The sequence below is a fragment of the Triticum urartu genome, chromosome 1A (genome assembly GCF_056163025.1).
Source record: "Triticum urartu cultivar PI428250 chromosome 1A, HENAU_Tu73, whole genome shotgun sequence".
Taxonomy (NCBI): Eukaryota; Viridiplantae; Streptophyta; class Magnoliopsida; order Poales; family Poaceae; genus Triticum; species Triticum urartu.
The window spans coordinates 28822822-28841722 of NC_141873.1; the positions used below are offsets into that span (position 1 = coordinate 28822822).

Sequence of the window (18901 nt, forward strand, 5' to 3'; positions counted from 1 at the left end):
GTTACCACTATATTCTCCTAGAGATTAAGCTTGAGCAGGGACTAGTAACTGTCTTAGACTCAAAACAAAAAGATCCCCAGGACTATGCGGACATGACTCAAATGCTCGAGAAGTAAGTTAAATCGATCATTATCCACCATATCAGCAACTTTGTTCATTTCCTGATATATCAAGTAATTGTTTTCCTTGTCTGGCAGGGTTTGGAAAAAATTCTCCAAAAAAGCTCCAGGACTCCCGAAGAAGCTGCAATTTAGACACCCGAAAGTAAGTACTATAGTAGCATGTTCCGCGCATCTCCTATTGATTTGGCATTCTTACTTATCAGTTTGATTGACCTCTATTTCTTGTAAAGTGGTTGTGGCAAGAAAAAGGGAATGATTTCTGTGGATACTACGTTTGCGAGTCCATCCGCCACACGACCTGTGAGCGGGGCTACACTGACGAACAATATGATGTACGTAAATAACAACATTCACAATTTTATTTTATTACCATCATTTGTGTTGAGTTTCATTCATTCATATATATTTGTAAGAGATAATTAGATGTTTCGGAAGCGAGATGAACTCCTAGCACCAGCTCGCATGCGAGCAATTCAAGAGGAATTGGCGGCATTCTTTCTTGACCACGTGATCGCTGAAGACGGAGAATACTATGTGGACCATGAGTCCGTATGATTATATTTGTAAGAGATAATTATTGTATATATGTAGCCGGTAGTGTCAGATAGATATACGAGAACTTGTTGTTCGACCAATCTCTGAGAGAAGGAGAGGTGGTCGATATCACTTCTCTCTGTATGCATATATGTTCATGACGATCTTCTGTTTTCTTCGTTTGCTTACTAGCTAGCTAGCGTGTCTAGTCCTCTCTATACGTATGTATAATACGCAGCGTCGACCAAGCACGGACATAAGAGAGGACACTTCTCTCTATTAATTATAGCTAGCTAACACAATATATGAAACACCTAAATTAACCTCCGAAAACCCCCAACCCCCCTTAAAAAAAACAAAAACCTCAGCCACAGAAATGCTGACGCGTGGATGCCTATTGGTCCCGGTTGGTGCCACCAACCGGGACCAAAGGGTCTCCTGCCTGGGCTCCGCGCACAGGCCACGTGGAGACCCATCAGTCCCGGTTCTGGATTGAACCGGGACTAAAGGGGCAGGGCATTAATACCAACCCTTTAGTCCCGGTTCAGAAACCGGGACAAAAGGCCCTTACGAACCGGGACAACAGACCCTTTTTCTACCAGTGGCATTAGATCTGGGAACAGCGAGTTGTCCAACACTATATCACCGAAGCTATAATCTGATGACTGATGCTGCATTTGCATTTGGTGATGGACGGGCGCTTGAAGGTGCTGCTGCTGGTCGGACGGCGCTGCGGGCGACCATACATGTTCTCTCTCCTGTGCTAGAATTCATAGCTGATGAATCCATTTATTCGCCCGTTGTTTAGGGCACTTTATTATGTACTATTCAACTACTATTCATCTTGATTTTATGTGGTTTCATAATACTCTGTTGTGGGCTTGTTTTTCTTGCGAAATGTATACGTTATTAAATTTCTTTCTGAGATCGATAGCATGAATCACATGTAACACGGGATTAATACAATAATGTATGCTGCTTACAATATTAATTACATGGCCAGGAATAAAATGTAATCTTACTTATTAACAACACATGATCACAATATTTTGGAAGATAAAACAGGTAGCAATCTTAGACATAAATTACAGTACGAAGTACAACCAAAATACATATACTAGTTCGAAGCGCCACCAGCCTTCTTGGTACTGGAAGTACCAGCTTCCCTGTCATTTTTGCCCCTGCTCTCCCTCTGCTTCTTCATACCCCTGACGATTTCAGCAAGCAGCCGTTCTTTCTCAACAACTGCTTCATCGACCTCCGTCTTGATTGTCAACAGTCCATTTAGTGTAACATTCAATGATTTCTCCTCGACGTTTATGATCCTCCTGTTGAGGGTACTAATCTGCAGGAAACACCAAATGACACCTGAAGTATGTACCAAACATTTTTGCATACGATATAGGATGTTCTATAATTCTAATAACAAAGGAATATGAAGACCTATTCATGCATGCATGCATCAGTCGTGGGACATGTACGTACCCGGCGCCACATCCAGGTGTAGGTATTGCCACGGCAAAACTTCTGTACCCGGCCGTATGGCATGTCCAGTTCCCTCCGAGCCTTCACCATCATCTCATGCAGGTACTGCCGCATCTCCTCCTCCTCCTCCTGCTCCTCGCTCAAGCTCGCCGCCGCCTCTTGTTGCAGCTTAGCAGCCTCACTAATGGGCTGCTCTTCCGCAATGACATCGGAAGAGTCGAAAATATTAGTAGGCGTTAGTATTTCATGCACGGTGTTTGTAGTTGCCTCAATGGCCGGCTCCGGTTCAGCAGCAGGAGGCGGTGGTGCCGGCTGCGCTGCTTCTGCTGCAGCATATGTAATAAAGAGAATGGTTACAGTTGCGTGATCTCTCCATACAAAGATACTCTGTTGTGTATCTTTTCCGAAAGAAGGAAAAAAATGCATTGTTGGTTGATACACAAACTGATTATGTATGCTTTGAAATATGTAGACAGACGTACTAACCATTTACAGCAGTGGAGTTTATGATCGTGTTCAGCATTGTAGTTTCCACTTGATGCAATGCGTCATTTCGAAGTGCCGGATCTGGATTGACGTTGGATCTGGTCGGCACTCTCTGGACAGTTTCAGAGGTGTCCTCCAGGGTGCCCCCCTTTTCCGTCCTTAGTGCATCCACAATGTTTGCAAGAAAGTTGAGCACAAACTCTCCCGTGCGCCTACGGAAACTAAACCATACAAAATGCAACAAAAATTAGGATTTGTGGATGGATTTCACGGAGAATGTATATAATTGTGTTGTGTTTGAGACACTTACTCGATGTACATCCGTTTGGCTCTAGGGACTTGTCTGTCAACAGCAAAGTGATGGCGATCAAGGATAGCATGCTCAAAGGTTCCTCGCGTCGACACGTTGCGATTAAGGATAGCATCCTTAAAGCTTGTGTGCTTCGCACTGTGGAGAAAGATGTGAACAAGTGGAATCTCTGCAAAATTTACACGCGGAAAATCATTTGTCAAGGAATATTGTGACAAGTAATTTTTGCAAGATGGTAAGTAGCTAGTGCATATATGTTAGTAAGATGGGGAAGAGGGTGCATGCGTGTGCTTACCACATTGGAACCTGATTTGCCTAACAACATGGCATTGGCTACATTGTAGTTGCCCCGGCATGAGCGGCACGAAACCTTGTTCATCCTCCATTAAGCCCGCACTTGGGACACCATTGCTGCCGCTGTCGCTCATGAGGGGCGCCTCAGCAATATTAAATTGGTCATTTCCTATCAAGTACTCGCGCACCATGGAGGAGCAGCCGGAGGAACGAGGGCTAAGGATGTCCTCCTGGCATGCCGGCATCGGCGTTCGACTGGAGCTGCAAGTGGACGCCGCGTCTGGCACTTGAGCGTGGAAGAGTCGAGCCGACGACTCGCCTAGCATTTGGTTGTGGAAGCCTTGAGATGACGACTCGGCCGGCATCCGTTGGTTGAGGTGCTGGATGGCCGGCGCCGGAGCCTGGACTTGCCGCACATGGTCGGCGGGCGCCGCCTGGATGTCGTGAGCCATGGGCGATGCCATCTGCATTAGGTCTTGGAGCAACGACTCGTCCAACACTATATCACCGAAGTTATAATCCCGCGACTCATCCTGCATTTGGTGGACGGGCGCTTGAAGATGCTGCTCCTGGCCGGAGGGCGCCGCGGGCGCCTGAGACTGGAGGGGCATCGGCACCAGCGCCGTTACCTGATGGTTCTGCATGTGGATCGACGCCTCCCCTGGCATTGGACCTTGAAAGTGGTGGGCCGACGACTCGCCTAGCGTCTGTTGGTGTTGGACGGCCGTCGCCGGAGCCTGAAGGTGCTGCACATTGTCGGAGCGCGCCACCTGAATGTCATGCTGAACGTCACCGATTGGCGTCAGCATCTGCATTAGATCGTGTAACAGCGACTGGTCCAGCATTATATCCGACGGCCCATCCAGCATTTGGTGGTCCTCATGGTTGGCAGGCGCTGCCGGCGCCCGAGGGATATCCCCTAGCACATGCTGGTGTTGGCCGTGCTCGTGCATCGGCGCCGGCGCCGGGGCCTGATGGTTCTGCATGTGAGCGGAAGGCGCGTCCTGAACCTGCATAATTGGATGAACTTGAGGGATGGGCTCCGGCATCAGAATTTCATCCTGGAAGCCGTAAAAATACGGCTCGTAGGGCAGTTGCTGGTGTTGAATCGGCGGTGGCGCCGGTGCCTGGAGGTACTGCACGTCAACGTCACCGGACGGCGGTGCCTGGTGGACGAGAGTCGCCGCATCCTGTTGGTGTTGGGCGGCGACGGCCCTGGTTTGCCTGGCTCCCAGGAGATCCTCCATGGACGGCTCTTCCATGGCGTCGAAGTTGATGAAGCAGTCGACGTAGCTCTCGTCATAGTGCTCGTCGGCCATTGTGACTCGCTCGAGCGGCGGACGTGGACGCTGGCGAATGTGCCGGTGAAGTGGGGAAACAATGGCGGTGGAAACTGATTGTGTGAAGCGCACTGGCGGCTCTACACGTGAGGAGGTTTATGTATGGCGCCAAGGGACACGACAGTTCCAAGGGATGCGGCGGTTGCCGCGCGCGGAGGCGCACGTAAGGAAGGAAACACAACCGGCGGCAGTTAGAGTTCGCGCGCTCTCGTTTTGCTTCGGGCGGTTGGAGCACGTGCGATGGGTAACTGGATCGTATCGTACACCGCCGCGTACACGGTGGAGGTCGTACTGCATGTCAGCGCGTGTCGAGTGGGGGGCGGCTATTTGATGGCGAAAATCCTATACCTACGATAGCCACCTTAGATTTTTTTTTTACACTTCTTCTTTGGTACACTCCCCTAAATACAAGAACGCACTATTAAAATTTCATCATACGCCGAGCGTTTGCCTCTTCGCCGAGGGCCAAACCACGGGCACTTGGCAAAAAAAAATACACCGAGAGTAGTACTCAGCAAAGACAAGGACACGGCAACAATATGTTGTTGCCGAGCAGAAGACACGGCGAAGAAGGCACACTCGGCAAACGCCACACACGCCGAGAGCACAACACGGCAAAGAGATGCCATGTGGCACGTCCGTTTGCATCTGACGGCTCCCTGACTTGCAGTTGTCTTTACCAAAAGCTAAACTGGAGCGTTGGCACCCCACCTGTCACCGAAACATTCTGACCTGACAGGTGGACCCATTGGACCCACTTTTCACTGAAACATTTCAAATTATTTGATAAATTTGTAAAAAAAGGAATAATATGAATCCAGAAACCTTTTCTTTGCCAGAACTATACAGGCCTGCTCATCATCCCTTCATTGACTGGAACATCTTGACCTGACAGGTTGACCCGTGGGACCCACCTGCCAAGGCATGCTCTCGGAAAAGGATAGCACTACTAGAGTGCTACTTTTGCCGAGAGGTACTCTTGGAAAAATATGTCATATCGCTCAGGTTACCACTCTTCCGAGCGTGAGCTCTCGATAAAGCTTGTATTTTCGAGTGTTTTCCTCGGAAATATGTCTCATTGCTTCTGTTGTAAAGTTGTTTCATCTCTGATCCTTGCAATTGAAAACATATGCATACATTTTCTGCCTATATCTTCAGTGCAGAAAATGACAACATATCGAATGAATGTGGGAGATCCTAGCACCCTAGAAATTCCTTGAGCACATCATACACATATTCACATCAGCATAATTCATACAATTTCACATGGGCTAATAATTCATAGAAGTTCACAGAGCAAAAAATATTGCTCGAGCACATCACACACAAGTTCACATATTCATACATAGGCTTAATTCATGCAAGTTCATGGAGCAAAACACATGCAAATCCTAAGTTTCTAGCGGCGTTGCACACCACATGGACACATTCTCCATGCTTTTGGAGGAGGAGGTGGAGGAGGGCAACATTTCCACCGCATGGATTTTACAAAAAGGCCAATAAGAGGAGAGTTATGTTAGCATTGTCCATCGATATATAGTGAATGGTGGCTATATTAAGAGGAAGTTCTACTTCAAGCTCTTGCTTGAGCATCTTCAACCTTTCGTTTGTTTCTGCTTATTCCCTCCCTTTTGCCTTCTATTTAGCTTGCCGCCGCCCCTTCTCTTCAGCAACCCACTTCTCCAATAAGGGTTGTAATATGGCATTAGTATCGTATAGGTTGCAACGGTTCTATTTCATTGCATCAACATATATGAATGATAATGGGCGAACCTTGAAACGTGTGACCTCACGTGATGTGACGGTCGGGTGACTCCGTATGGATGGAGTTGAGCTTGTGCTCGACGCGTGGATCTCATGGAGCCTACAATGCGAGGAGGAGGCGATCGCCCCATTGCAAATGAGGTGGCGGCCACCTCTCTTCCCCTCGACAACAATGACGACCAACTCTGGATCTAATGGCTGGGACGTAGGTTCGACATCCTCCCTGTGTGCCTCCTTGAGGATGGTTTTGAAGGTTTCATGCTCGTGGCGTTTTCCTATTCGCTAACGTTGCCAAGTGTCACTCTCGGCCAAGAAGGAACATGAAATTAGTTCCTGGTCCCGCATGTTAAGTGGTGGACACCTGGTGGCTTTATCGGACGCTCTCGGCAAAGACAAGACTTGGCTTAAGCCATGGGACCTACCTGTCAAGTTAGGGACACATGGCAGGTTCCTATTAATTCGTTTGTTTGCCGAGAGTGGCTCTCGGCCAAGAGATGCCTAAGCATTAGTTTTTGGTCCCTTCCGTCAGATGAGGAACATGTGACAGTTTCCTATTCGTTCATTTTTTCCAAGAGTCGCTCTCGGCAAAGACATGCCTCGACATTTGGCGTGGGTCCCTCCTGTCAAGTGAGGCCCCAAGGTAACTCACCCTGAATTCATTGACTTTAATAGTGATGAGGATAACTTGCTCAATGATAAAACTAGTGATGTTAGCTATAATGAACTTTCTAGTAATCATGATAGTCAAGATGAGACAGTTGCCAATGCAACGAGGGAAATTGAGCGCTTGACAAAAGAACTAAACACTCTTAAGTTAGCTTAGGAAACTCAACAAGATTATAGAGAGTTCCTAAGAACTCATGAGAAGATATGCTTCAAGAAGCTAAATTTATAGCAAAAGCATGAGTTTCTAAAAGCTATCAATGACGATCTTCGAAAGAATAGTTTCTCTTACATTGTCAAACGACTCCTCTCTTCTAGTTGTATGGCACAAGTTAAATCTAGACAATCTAGTAGCAAGAGCAAGAAATGTTCTATTTCTAGTAGCAACAACAAAAATGCTAAATCTCATGATGTTGCTTCTAGGTGTTCTATGGATTCCACTAATGATTCTCTTAATCAATTTACACTTGAGCAAGAAAACAATTTATTAAAAGGAATTATAGAAAAAGGTGCCTACAAGAGCCTTGCCAGGAGTAAGCAATTTGAGGCAATTGTACGCAAGCAAGGATGGCACCGGAAGAACCAAGGTGTTCGTTTTGAACAAAAGTTCAATACCAATGAAGTTGAGTAGGAAGAAGATCAATACCCCAAGACAAAGTTTGTTCCCTAAAAGGAGAAGTATGATCTTAATTCTTTCAAGGGAACACAAGTTCAATATGATCTTCCAGCACAAGACCACAAGCTAAAAGGCAAGGACAAGCTTCAAGAAGAGATTGATTCATATGAAGAACCACCTCAAGCTTTGGTCAAGTGGGTTCCCAAGACTACCTCAAGTTCTACTTCATCCAGTACAACTACAGCTCCAACGATTCCCGTCAAGTTTATGTGGGTCCCAAAAAGAATTATAGAGTTCTTGAGGGTGACTCCGTCAACAAACTTCACTCACATTCATTTATTGCAAGAACTTGTGCAAACCACTTCAACATCATGCACTAGTTCATGGAGTCACAAACCCTCTTGTTGGTAAGTCAAGAAACTAGGTAATCAATGCATTTATGGACATCATTACATGTGCACTTCCCTCTATGTCTATGGATATCCTTTGTTGTTCCTTGTGGGACTAGCCATGTAGGTATCGAAAGTGCTACAAATTGTAAGGACTGCTCCCAACTCTTGATGATCATCATCAACATTGAGCATCCACAACTACAACATCTACACCGTGTCAGTTGCCCCGCTTCGCTCACCACACACAGATGCATGACACCAGACATCTCCAGTTTATGTCTTCCCGAGCACGCTATACACCACACATCTAGTGCCATTGTTAGCTTATGCATCTCAGCTCAATTAGCACAAGTTCCAACATCGGCCTTTAGTTCCTCTTATATTTGCATCTTTGTGTACGTGACTTTTGCTAGTTGCTGACCTGGGAAAAAAGAAAAAGAAAAAATAAAGGAGCAAAAGAAGAAGAAATGCAAAGTTCTAGCCGGTTCACATCTTTTGGAATATCTCTTTTTTCAGAACTTTTACTTTGTGCATATAGGTCGTAAATGATGCACATCTTCTGCTCTTGGTTGCCATACACTATGTTTACACCTCACTTATATCTAGCTACTTAGAGATATTGCCTTTTCATCGGTTTCATGTCACTTGTTTCTGTATCTGGGCATAGATTGTTTTTTCTCTTACTAGTTGACTACTGGCACTAGTTAGGAGTTTGAGCAATTATTCAGCTTGCATTACTTTTTGCTTAATTGCGCCACATATTGTGAGTCGAGGGAACCTTTACCAAGATCCACTTCCTATATTGTACCTTGTTCGGTCACTTGGTAATCGCTATATCAATCTTTTGATAAATTTTTACATCGCCAACCGCCGACAAGCACTGCAACACCATAAGAACCGGTAAGAGCTTGGTAATTGCTAGAGAGTTGAGAGACATTTTCCACCATGTCTCGCCGTAGTTACTGTAGGAGAATATACTTGTGATTTTATTCTTGTTCCATCCTAACCATGGTAGGTGACAAAGACAACACGAAAGCCATGGTGGCATGCCTTGAGGAGGATGCGCGTGCATACATCGAGCGGTTCACAGCATTCGAGGGCGCACTTGATAAGCGTCTCAAGTCGATCAAGAATAGCAATGAGACCTTCACTCAAACACTTGTAGCTATTATCGGACGTCTCGATGCCTAGGATGCCTGTCTAGGTGCCGCCTCCACCGCCGCTCCACGTCTACAACGAGCTCGTCAGGTGATCCTAGCGACCCGAGCAACCCTCTTAGATACAATGATGCCATCGACCAGCCTTGTCTGGGTGCCGCCTCCACCACCGCCCCGCATGAGGACCTAGAAGGTGAAAACTACGATGGTGATTCCAAGGATCCTGGTGCAGTTAACTACAATAATGATTGTGATCATCGTCGACTACACAATAATCAACAAGGTATGGGACAACACCATCGCCGTGAGGTACGTGGCCATGAAGGCTCTTTGGGTAGAAATAAATTTGGCATGCCTCCTTTTGATGGGAAATATGATCTGGATATTTATGTTGACTGGGAATTATTAGTTGATCAAAAATTTGCTTGTCATGATTTTCCAGATGATAGAAGAGTTAGGGATGCAACTAGTTAGTTTAGTGATTTTGCTTCTGTTTGGTGGAGAGAACATTGTCGCAAACATCCTAATAATATTCCTGCCACTTGGGGAGCTTTGAAACTGATAATGAGTCAACATTTTGTTCCCGGTTATTACCAACATGACTTGCTAAATAAACTACAACGCTTGAACCAAGGATCCAAATATATGGAAGAGTATTATCAAGAATTGCAAATGGGCATGTTACGTTGTGGTTTAGTTGAGACTGTGGAAGTCTCTATGGCTAGGTTCTTGGGTAGATTGAATAGAGAAATTTATGACATACTTGCTTATAAGGAATATAAGTCAATGACCCATTTATTACATCTTGCTATACACACTGAACATGAAGTGCAGGGTCGTTCGAGAATGCGCTCTAATTTTTCTGTAGGTCATACTTCCACATGGGCGCCACACACTCCTGCTGCCTGATACATCTCCAACGTATCTATAATTTTTGATTGCTCCATGATATATTACCTTCTGTTTTGGACATTATTGGGCTTTATTATCCACTTTTATTTTGGGGACTAGCCTACTAACCGGAGGCCCAGCCCAGAATTGCTGTTTTCTTGCCTATTTTATGGTTTCGAAGAAAAGTAATATCAAACGGAGTCCAAACAGAATGAAACCTTCGGGGACGTGATTTTTGGAACGAACAAGATCCAGGAGACTTGGACCCTACGTCAAGCAACCAACAGGGAGGCCACGAGGTAGGGGGTGCGCCTACCCCCCCCCCCCCAGGGCGCGCCCTCCACCCTCGTGGGCCTCCTGTTGCTCCACCGACGTACTTCTTCCTCCTATATATACCTACGTACCCCCAAACGATCAGAAACGGAGCCAAAACCCTAATTCCACCGCCGTAACTTTCTGTATCCACGAGATCCCATCTTGGGGCCTGTTCCAGAGCTCCGTTGGAGGGGGCATCGGTCACGGAGGGCTTCTACATCAACATCATAGCCTCTCTGATGAAGTCTGAGTAGTTTACCTCAGACCTACGGGTCCATAGTTATTAGCTAGATGGCTTCTTCTCTCTTTTTGGATCTCAATACAAAGTTCTCCCCCTCTCTTGTGGAGATCTATTCGATGTAATCTTCTATTTGCGGTGTGTTTGTTGAGACCGATGAATTGTGGGTTTATGATCAAGTTTATCTATGAACAATATTTGAATCTTCTCTGAATTCTTTTATGTATGATTGGTTATCTTTGCAAGTCTCTTCGAATTATCAGTTTGGTTTGGCCTACTAGATAGATCTTTCTTGCAATGGGAGAAGTGCTTAGCTTTGGGTTCAATCTTGCGGTGTCCTTTCCCAGTGGCAGTAGGGGCAGCAAGGCACGTATTGTATTGTTGCCGTCGAGGATAACAAGATGGGGTTTTCATCATATTGCATGAGTTTATCCCTCTACATCATGTCATCTTGCTTAAGGCGTTACTCTGTTCTTATGAACTTAATACTCTAGATGCATGCTGGATAGCGGTCGATGTGTGGAGTAATAGTAGTAGATGCAGGCAGGAGTCGATCTACTTGTCTTGGACGTGATGCCTATATACATGATCATACCTAGATATTCTCATAAATATGCTCAATTATGTCAATTGCTCAATAGTAATTCGTTCACCCACCGTAAAATACTTATGCTCTCGAGAGAAGCCACTAGTGAAACCTATGGCCCCCGGGTCTATCTTCATCATATTAATCTTGCAACACTTTGTTATTTTCATTGCCCTTTTATTTTACTTTACATCTTTATCATAAAAATACCAAAAATATTATCTTATCATATCTATCAGATCTCACTCTCGTAAGTGACCGTGTAGGGATTGACAACTGATAAACCACAAGTATAGGGGATCGCAACAGTTTTCGAGGGTAGAGTATTCAACCCAAATTTATTGATTCGACACAAGGGGAGCCATAGAATATTCTCAAGTATTAGCAGCTGAGTTGTCAATTCAACCACACCTGGAAACTTAATATCTGCAGCAAAGTGTTTAGTAGCAAAATAATATGATAGTAGTGGTAACGGTAACAAAAGGTAATAGTAGTAAAAGCAATGTTTTTGGTATTTTGTAGTGATGATAGCAATAGCAACGGAAAAGTAAATAAGCGAAGAACAATATATGAAAAGCTCGTAGGCAATGGATCGGTGATGGAGAATTATGCCGGATGCGGTTCATCATGTAACAGTCATAACCTAGGGTGACACAGAACTAGCTCCAGTTCATTGATATAATGTAGGCATGTATTCCGAACATAGTCATACGTGCTTATGGAAAAGAACTTGCATGACATCTTTTGTCCTACCCTCCCGTGGTAGTGGGGTCCTTACGGAAACTAAGGGACATTAAGTTCTCCTTTTAATAAAGAACCGGAACAAAGCATTAACACATAGTGAATACATGAACTCCTCAAACTACGGTCATCACCGGTAAGTATCCCGATTATTGTCACTTCGGGGTTAACAGATCATAACACATAATAGGTGAATATAGACTTGCAAGATAGGATCAAGAACACTCATATATTCATGAAAACATAATAGGTTCAGATTTGAAATCATGGCTCTCGGGCCCTAGTGACAAGCATTAAGCATAGCAAAGTCATAGCAACATCAATCTCAGAACATAGTGGATACTAGGGATCAAACCCTAACAAAACTAACTTGATTACATGATAGATCCCATCCAACCCATCACCGTCCAGCAAGCCTACTATGTAATTACTCACGCACGGCGGTGAGCATCATGAAATTGGTGATGGACGATGGTTGATGATGACGATGGCGACGGATTCCCCTCTCCGGAGCCTCGAACGGACTCTAGATCAGCCCTCCCGAGAGGTTTTAGGGCTTGGCGGCGGCTCCGTATCGTAAAACGTGATGATTTCTTCTCTCTGATTTTTTTCTCCCTGAAACTCAATATATGGAGGTGGAGTTGGAGTCGGAGAGGCAACAGGGGGGCCACGAGGTAGGGGGCGCGCATCTTTGGCAGTCTCTGATTTCTTCTCTCCGATTTTTTTCTCTCTGATTTTCTTCATCTTTGGAAGGTATTTTTCTTATTTTCTGAAAAGTGTCTCCGTGAAGTTTCAGGTCATTCCGAGAACGTTTGCTCCCGCACATAAATAACACCATAGTAATTCTGCTGAAAACAGCGTCAGTCCGGGTTAGTTCCATTCAAATCATGCAAGTTAGAGTCCAAAACAAGGGCAAAAGTGTTTGGAAAAGTAGATACGTTGGAGACGTATCAACTCCCCCAAGCTTAAACCTTTGCTTGTCCTCAAGCAATTCAGTTGACAAACTGAAAGTGATAAAGAAAAACTTTTACAAACTCTGTTTGCTCTTGTGGTTGTAAATATGTAAAGCCAGCATTCAAGTTTTCAACAAAGATTATAACTGACCACATTCGCAATAACGCTTAGGTCTCAAGTTTACTCATATCAATGGCATAATCAACTAGCGAGGCATAATAATAAATCTCGGATGACAACACTTTCTCAAAACAATCATAATATGATATAACAAGGTGGTATCTCGCTAGCCCTTTCTGAGACCGCAAAACATAAATGCAGAGCACCTTTAAAGACCAAGGACTGACTAGACATTGTAATTCATGGTAAAAGAGATCGAGTCAAGTCATACTCAATGTAAACTGGCAGTAATGAATGCAAATGACAACAGTGCTCTCCAACTGGTGCTTTTTAATAAGAGAATGATGACTCAGCATAAAAGTAAATAGATAGGCCCTTCGCAGAGGGAAGCGGGGATTTGTAGAGGTGCCAGAGCTCGGTTTTAAAACAGATGTGAATAATATTTTGAGCGGTATACTTTCATTGTCAAGATAACAACCAAGAGATGGCGATATCTTCCATGCTACACACATTATAGGCGGTTCCCAAACCGAATGGTAAAGTTTATACTCCCCCTTCCACCACAAGTATCAATCCATGGCTTGCTCGAAACAACGAGTGCCTCCAACTAATAAGAGTCCTAGGGGGATTTTTGTTTGCAATTATTTTGATTTAGTTTGCATAAAGCATGGGACTGGGCATCCCGGTGACCATCCATTTATCTCGTGAGTGAGGAGCGGAGTCCACTCCTCTTGAGAATAACCCACCTAACATGGAAGATACAGACAGCCCTAGTTGATACATGAGCTATTCGAGCATACAAAACAGGATATTTATTTGAAGGTTTAGAGTTTGGCACATACAAATTTACTTGGAACGGCAGGTAGATACCGTATATAGGTAGGTATAGTGGACTCATGTGAAATAACTTTGGGGTTTAAGGGATTGGATGCACAAGCAGTATTCCCGCTTAGTACAGGTGAAGGCTAGCAAAAGACCGGGAAGCGACCAGCTAGACAACGACAATAGTCATGAACATGCATTAAAATTAATCAACACCAAATGCAAGCATGAGTAGGATATAATTCACCATGAACATAAATATCGTGAAGGCTATGTTGATTTTGTTTCAACTACATGCGTAAACATGTGCCAAGTTAAATCACTTAAATCATTCAGAGGAGGATACCACCCTATCATACCACATCATAACCATTTTAATAGCATGTTGGCACGCAAGGTAAACCATTATAACTCATAGCTAATCAAGCATAGCACAAGAAACTATGATCTCTAGTTGTCATTGCAAACATGTTTATTCATAATAGGCTGAATCAGGAACGATGAACTAATCATATTTACAAAAACAAAAGAGGTCGATTTCATACCAGCTTTTCTCATCTCAGCCAGTCCATCATATATCATCATAATTGCCCTTCACTTGCACGATCGAACGATGTGAATAATAATAATAATAGTGCACGTGCATTGGACTAAGCTGGAATCTGCAGGCATTTAATAAACAGGAGAAGACAAGGCAATATGGGCTCTTTTGTCAGATCAACAATAATGCATATAAGAGCCTCTTCAACAATTTAATTATGGTCTTCTCCTATCGGCCCCCAAAGAAAAGAAAAGAAATAAAACCATTTTACACGGGAAAGCTCCCAACAAGTAGAAGAAGAACAGGAAATCTTTTGGGGTTTTCTTTTTAATTACTACTACAAGCATGGAAAGTAAACTAATTAAAAGCTACAACAATTTTTTTGGTTTTTCTTAAGATTTATTAAACACACAAGAAGAAAGCATAAAAAGGGAAAATAAACTAGCATGGATGATACAATGAAAAAGTATGAGCACCGACATCTAGCAATGAGTGTGTGAACATAAATGTAATGTCAGTGGAAAATACATACTCCCCCAAGCTTAGGCTCTTGGCCTAAGTTGGTCTATGGTCACGGCTGGACTGGCTGATATCCATAATAGTAGCTGGGGTCGTACTGTCATGCGGCAGCTATCGCCTGCTGAGCTGCAGCGTGGCGACGAGCGGCCTCCTCTCTCCTCTCGTACTCATCTGTCTCCTCTCTGGTAATAGTATATCCTCCCCTTGCCTGGTAATCAAAGAAAGCAGGAGCAGGGAGAGTAATACAGACAGCACGGCGTCTGTCAAAGATTAGTCGATACTGGAGATGTGATTCGGTCCTCTCGACAAATTGGTGGTGAACCGTAGCATTAAAATCTAGATAGGCATGAGGTAATTCAATATCATCTTCGCGTACATCTATACCAAGAAAATTAGCTATGCGGGTTGCGTAAATTCCACCAAAGAAATCTTCATTAAATCTATTAAGATGCAACCTACGTGCAACAATGGCTCCCAAGTTATAAGATTTGTCTCCTATCACGGCACTCCTAAGAATACTGAGGTCAGTGACACACATGTGACATGCCTCATCTTTACCATTTATGCATCTACATACGAAGAGATCAAAATAATGTATAGCAGGAAAGTGAATGCTCCCTATGGTAGCTTGTGTAATATCTCTAGATTCTCCCACAGTTATATTAGCAAGAAAATCTATAAATTCAGATTTGCGAGGATCCCTTATACTACCCCATTGTGAAAGTTTGCAAGCAGTGGTAAAATCATCTAAGTCCATGGTATAAGATTTATCATAAAGATCAAACAGGACAGTTGGAGAATTACGTGAAGTTGAAAATTCAAACCTCCTCATAAAGGAACTAGTGAGATTATGATACTGACTGCACTTCTCTTCCTCGAAGCTCACGAGATCAGCGTTACGCAAATAAGCGTTGAATTCTTCTTTTATTCCCGCTCGATCCATAAAATTTTCAGAAGGCCACTCACAAGGACGCACTGGAGCGTCTCTTGGTGGCTCTTCGTCAGCATCACGCATTGCAAGCCTGGGTCCTTGCTTCCTTGAAGAACCACCTTGGAACATTTTTCTAAGCATTTTTCTTCCTCTGAAAAATTCTGAAAAAAAATTAGTAACTTCAAAATAAAAGTAAACCAAACTCAATAATATTGAAAGCTACTACCCCTACAAGTGCCTAGGGCCTATATCATGCATCAAAACTACTTTTGACCATATAAATTTGACATGCAAGCTCAAGAACTGGGTCACCTAAGCAGCAAAAATTTGCAATGAATAAAGCACTAGAACAAAAACTAATTGGACCAATGGAGGAGTCACATACCAAGGAACAATCTCCCCAAGCAGTTTTGTGAGAGGTGCTTTGAGCAAGGAGATCGAAAATGGCAGCAAAATGAGCTAGAACTCGTGCTTGAGCTGGATATTCGTGTTTGGGGGAGGAAGATGAAGTGTGTGGGTGCAGAAATAAGTGGAGGAGGGCCACCGTGGGCCCACGAGGCAGGGGGCGCGCCCTCCACCCTCGTGGGCAGGTGGTTGCCCCACTGGTGTGTTCTCAGTTCCATAAATCCTCAAATATTCTAGAAAAAATCGTATTTAATTTTCAGGGCATTTGGAGAACTTTTATTTTCGAGGTATTTTTATATTGCATGGATAATCAGATAACATACAGACAAATATTTATTTTAATTTTATTTAATATAAATAACAGAAAGTAAAAGTGGGGTACAGAAGGTTGTGCCTTCTAGTTTCATCCATCTCATGATCATCAAAAGGAATCCACTAACAAGGTTGATCAAGTCTTGTTAACGAACTCATTCCGAATAACATGGAACCGGAGAAATTTCGAATAACACTATGTTACCTCAACGGGGATATGCGCATCCCCAATAATAAGAATATCATATTTCTTCCTGACAGGAGGAAGAGGAAATTCAAAACCTCCAAATATAATCGATGGAATTTTTCCAATAGAGTTGATACTATGAACTTGAGGTTGTTTCCTCGGAAAGTGTACCGTATGCTCATTACCATTAACATGAAAAGTGACATTGCCTTTAGCGCAATCAATAACAGCCCCTGCAGTGTTCAAGAAGGGTCTTCCAAGAATAATGGACATACTATCGTCCTCAGGAATATCAAGAATAACAAAGTCCGTTAAAATAGTATCATTTGCAACTACAACAGGCACATCCTCACAAATACCAATAGGTATAGCAGTTGATTTATCAGCCATTTGTAAAGATATTTCAGTAGGTGTCAACTTATTCAAATCAAGTCTACGATATAAAGAGAGAGGCATAACACTAACACCGGCTCCAAGATCACATAAAGCAGTTTTAACATAATTTCTTTTAATAGAGCATGGTATAGTAGGTACTCTTGGCTCTCCAAGTTTCTTTGGTACTCCACCCTTAAAAGTGTAATTAGCAAGCATGGTGGAAATTTCAGCTTCCGGTATCTTTCTTTTATTTGTAATAATATCATTCATATACTTAGCATAAGGATTTGTTTTGAGCATATCAGTTAATCGCATACGCAAAAAGATAGGTTTAATCATTTCAGCAAAGCGCTCAAAATCCTCATCATCCTTTTCCTTGGATGGTTTGGTAGGAAAAGGCATGGGTTTCTGAACCCAAGGCTCTCTTTCTTTACCGTGTTTCCTAGCAACAAAGTCTTTCCTATTATAACGTTGATTCTTTGATTGTGGGTTATCAAGATCAACAGCAGGTTCAATTTCTATATCATTATCATTACTAGGTGGAGCATCATCATGAACATTATTATTAACATTATCACTAGTTTCAGTTTCATTACCAGGTTGTGTTTCAGCATCAGAAATAGAAATATCATTTGGATTCTCAGGTGTTTCAACAATAGGATCACTAGAAGCATGCAAAGTCCTATCATTTTTCTTTTTCTTCTATTTAGAAGAACTAGGTTGTAACACCCTCGATGCGACTATATCTCCCACGTGTCGAGGCACGACTTAGAGGCATAATCGCATTGAAGGCATATGTCACAAGTAAGGCAATCTTCACAACATCCCATGTAATATAAATAGTAAAAGGGGAGATAACATAGTTGGCTTACACTCGCCACGTCACTCAAGGTACATAAATAACATTACATCATCCAAACACTCATGGCCCGACTACGGCGCCAAAATAAAAGATAACCCAACATGCGACACGGTCCCTATCACCCCCAACTGGGCACCACTACTGATCATCAGGAAAAGAAACATAGTAACGTTGAGAGTCCTCGTCGAACTCCCACTTGAGCTCGATCGCGTCACCTGGAGCAGAATCATCAGGCCCTGCATCTGGTGTAATAGTAATCTGTGAGCCACAGGGACTCAGCAATCTCGCACCCTCGCGATCAAGACTATTTAAGCTTATAGGTAAGGCAAGGTAAAAATATATGTGGAGCTACAGCAAGCGACTAGCATATATGGTGGCTAACTTATTCGCAAAAGAGAGCGAGAAGAGGAGGCAAAGCGCGAGCGAGAAACTAGAGGACAACTTGCGCAAATATTACTCCAATACCGTGTCCACTTCCCAGACTCCGCCGAGAAGAGGCGATCACGGTAACACACTCAGTTGATTCATTTTAATTAAGTTAACATTCAAGTTATCTACAACCGGACATTAACAAATTCCCATCTGCCCATAACCGCGAGCACGGCTTTCGAAAGTTCAAATCCCTGCAGGGGAGTCCCAACTTAGCCCATGACAAGCTCTCACGGTCAACGAAGGAATAGACCTCCTCCCGAGACGTTCCGATCAGACTCGGTACCTCGGTTCTTCAAGACACTTCGACAGGTCAAAATTAATCCAGCAACACCGCCCGAATGTGCTGACAAATCCCGATAGGAGCTGCACATATCTCTTTCTCAGGGCACACTCAGATTGTCCTAGGTACGGGTAGGCCAGCCCAGAGTTGCCCCTGGTGGGCACCGGCAGCTGACAGGTGGACCAACACTCAGAGGAGCACTGGCCCGGGGGGGGTTAAAATAAGAT

The 18901-nt window shown here is 43.7% G+C and overlaps 1 protein-coding gene across 2 annotated transcripts; it reads right to left on the reverse strand.

Annotated features, from left to right (window-relative positions):
* Positions 1-1583: 1583 nt before the first annotated feature.
* On the reverse strand, positions 1584-4656 carry LOC147988705 (uncharacterized). 2 transcript variants are annotated; one of them, XM_087545195.1, is made up of 5 exons: positions 3233-4656; positions 2938-3106; positions 2628-2848; positions 2142-2464; positions 1584-2001 (listed from the first exon to the last, which is right to left on the reverse strand). In XM_087545195.1, the coding sequence occupies exons 1-5, from the start codon at positions 4548-4550 to the stop codon at positions 1774-1776; spliced, it is 2259 nt and encodes a 752-aa protein (XP_087401321.1). In that variant the 5' UTR covers positions 4551-4656; the 3' UTR covers positions 1584-1773. The 2 variants fall into 2 exon arrangements, with proteins under 2 accessions (XP_087401321.1, XP_087401318.1); XM_087545192.1 differs by having other exon boundaries at positions 2142-2467.
* Positions 4657-18901: the final 14245 nt, after the last annotated feature.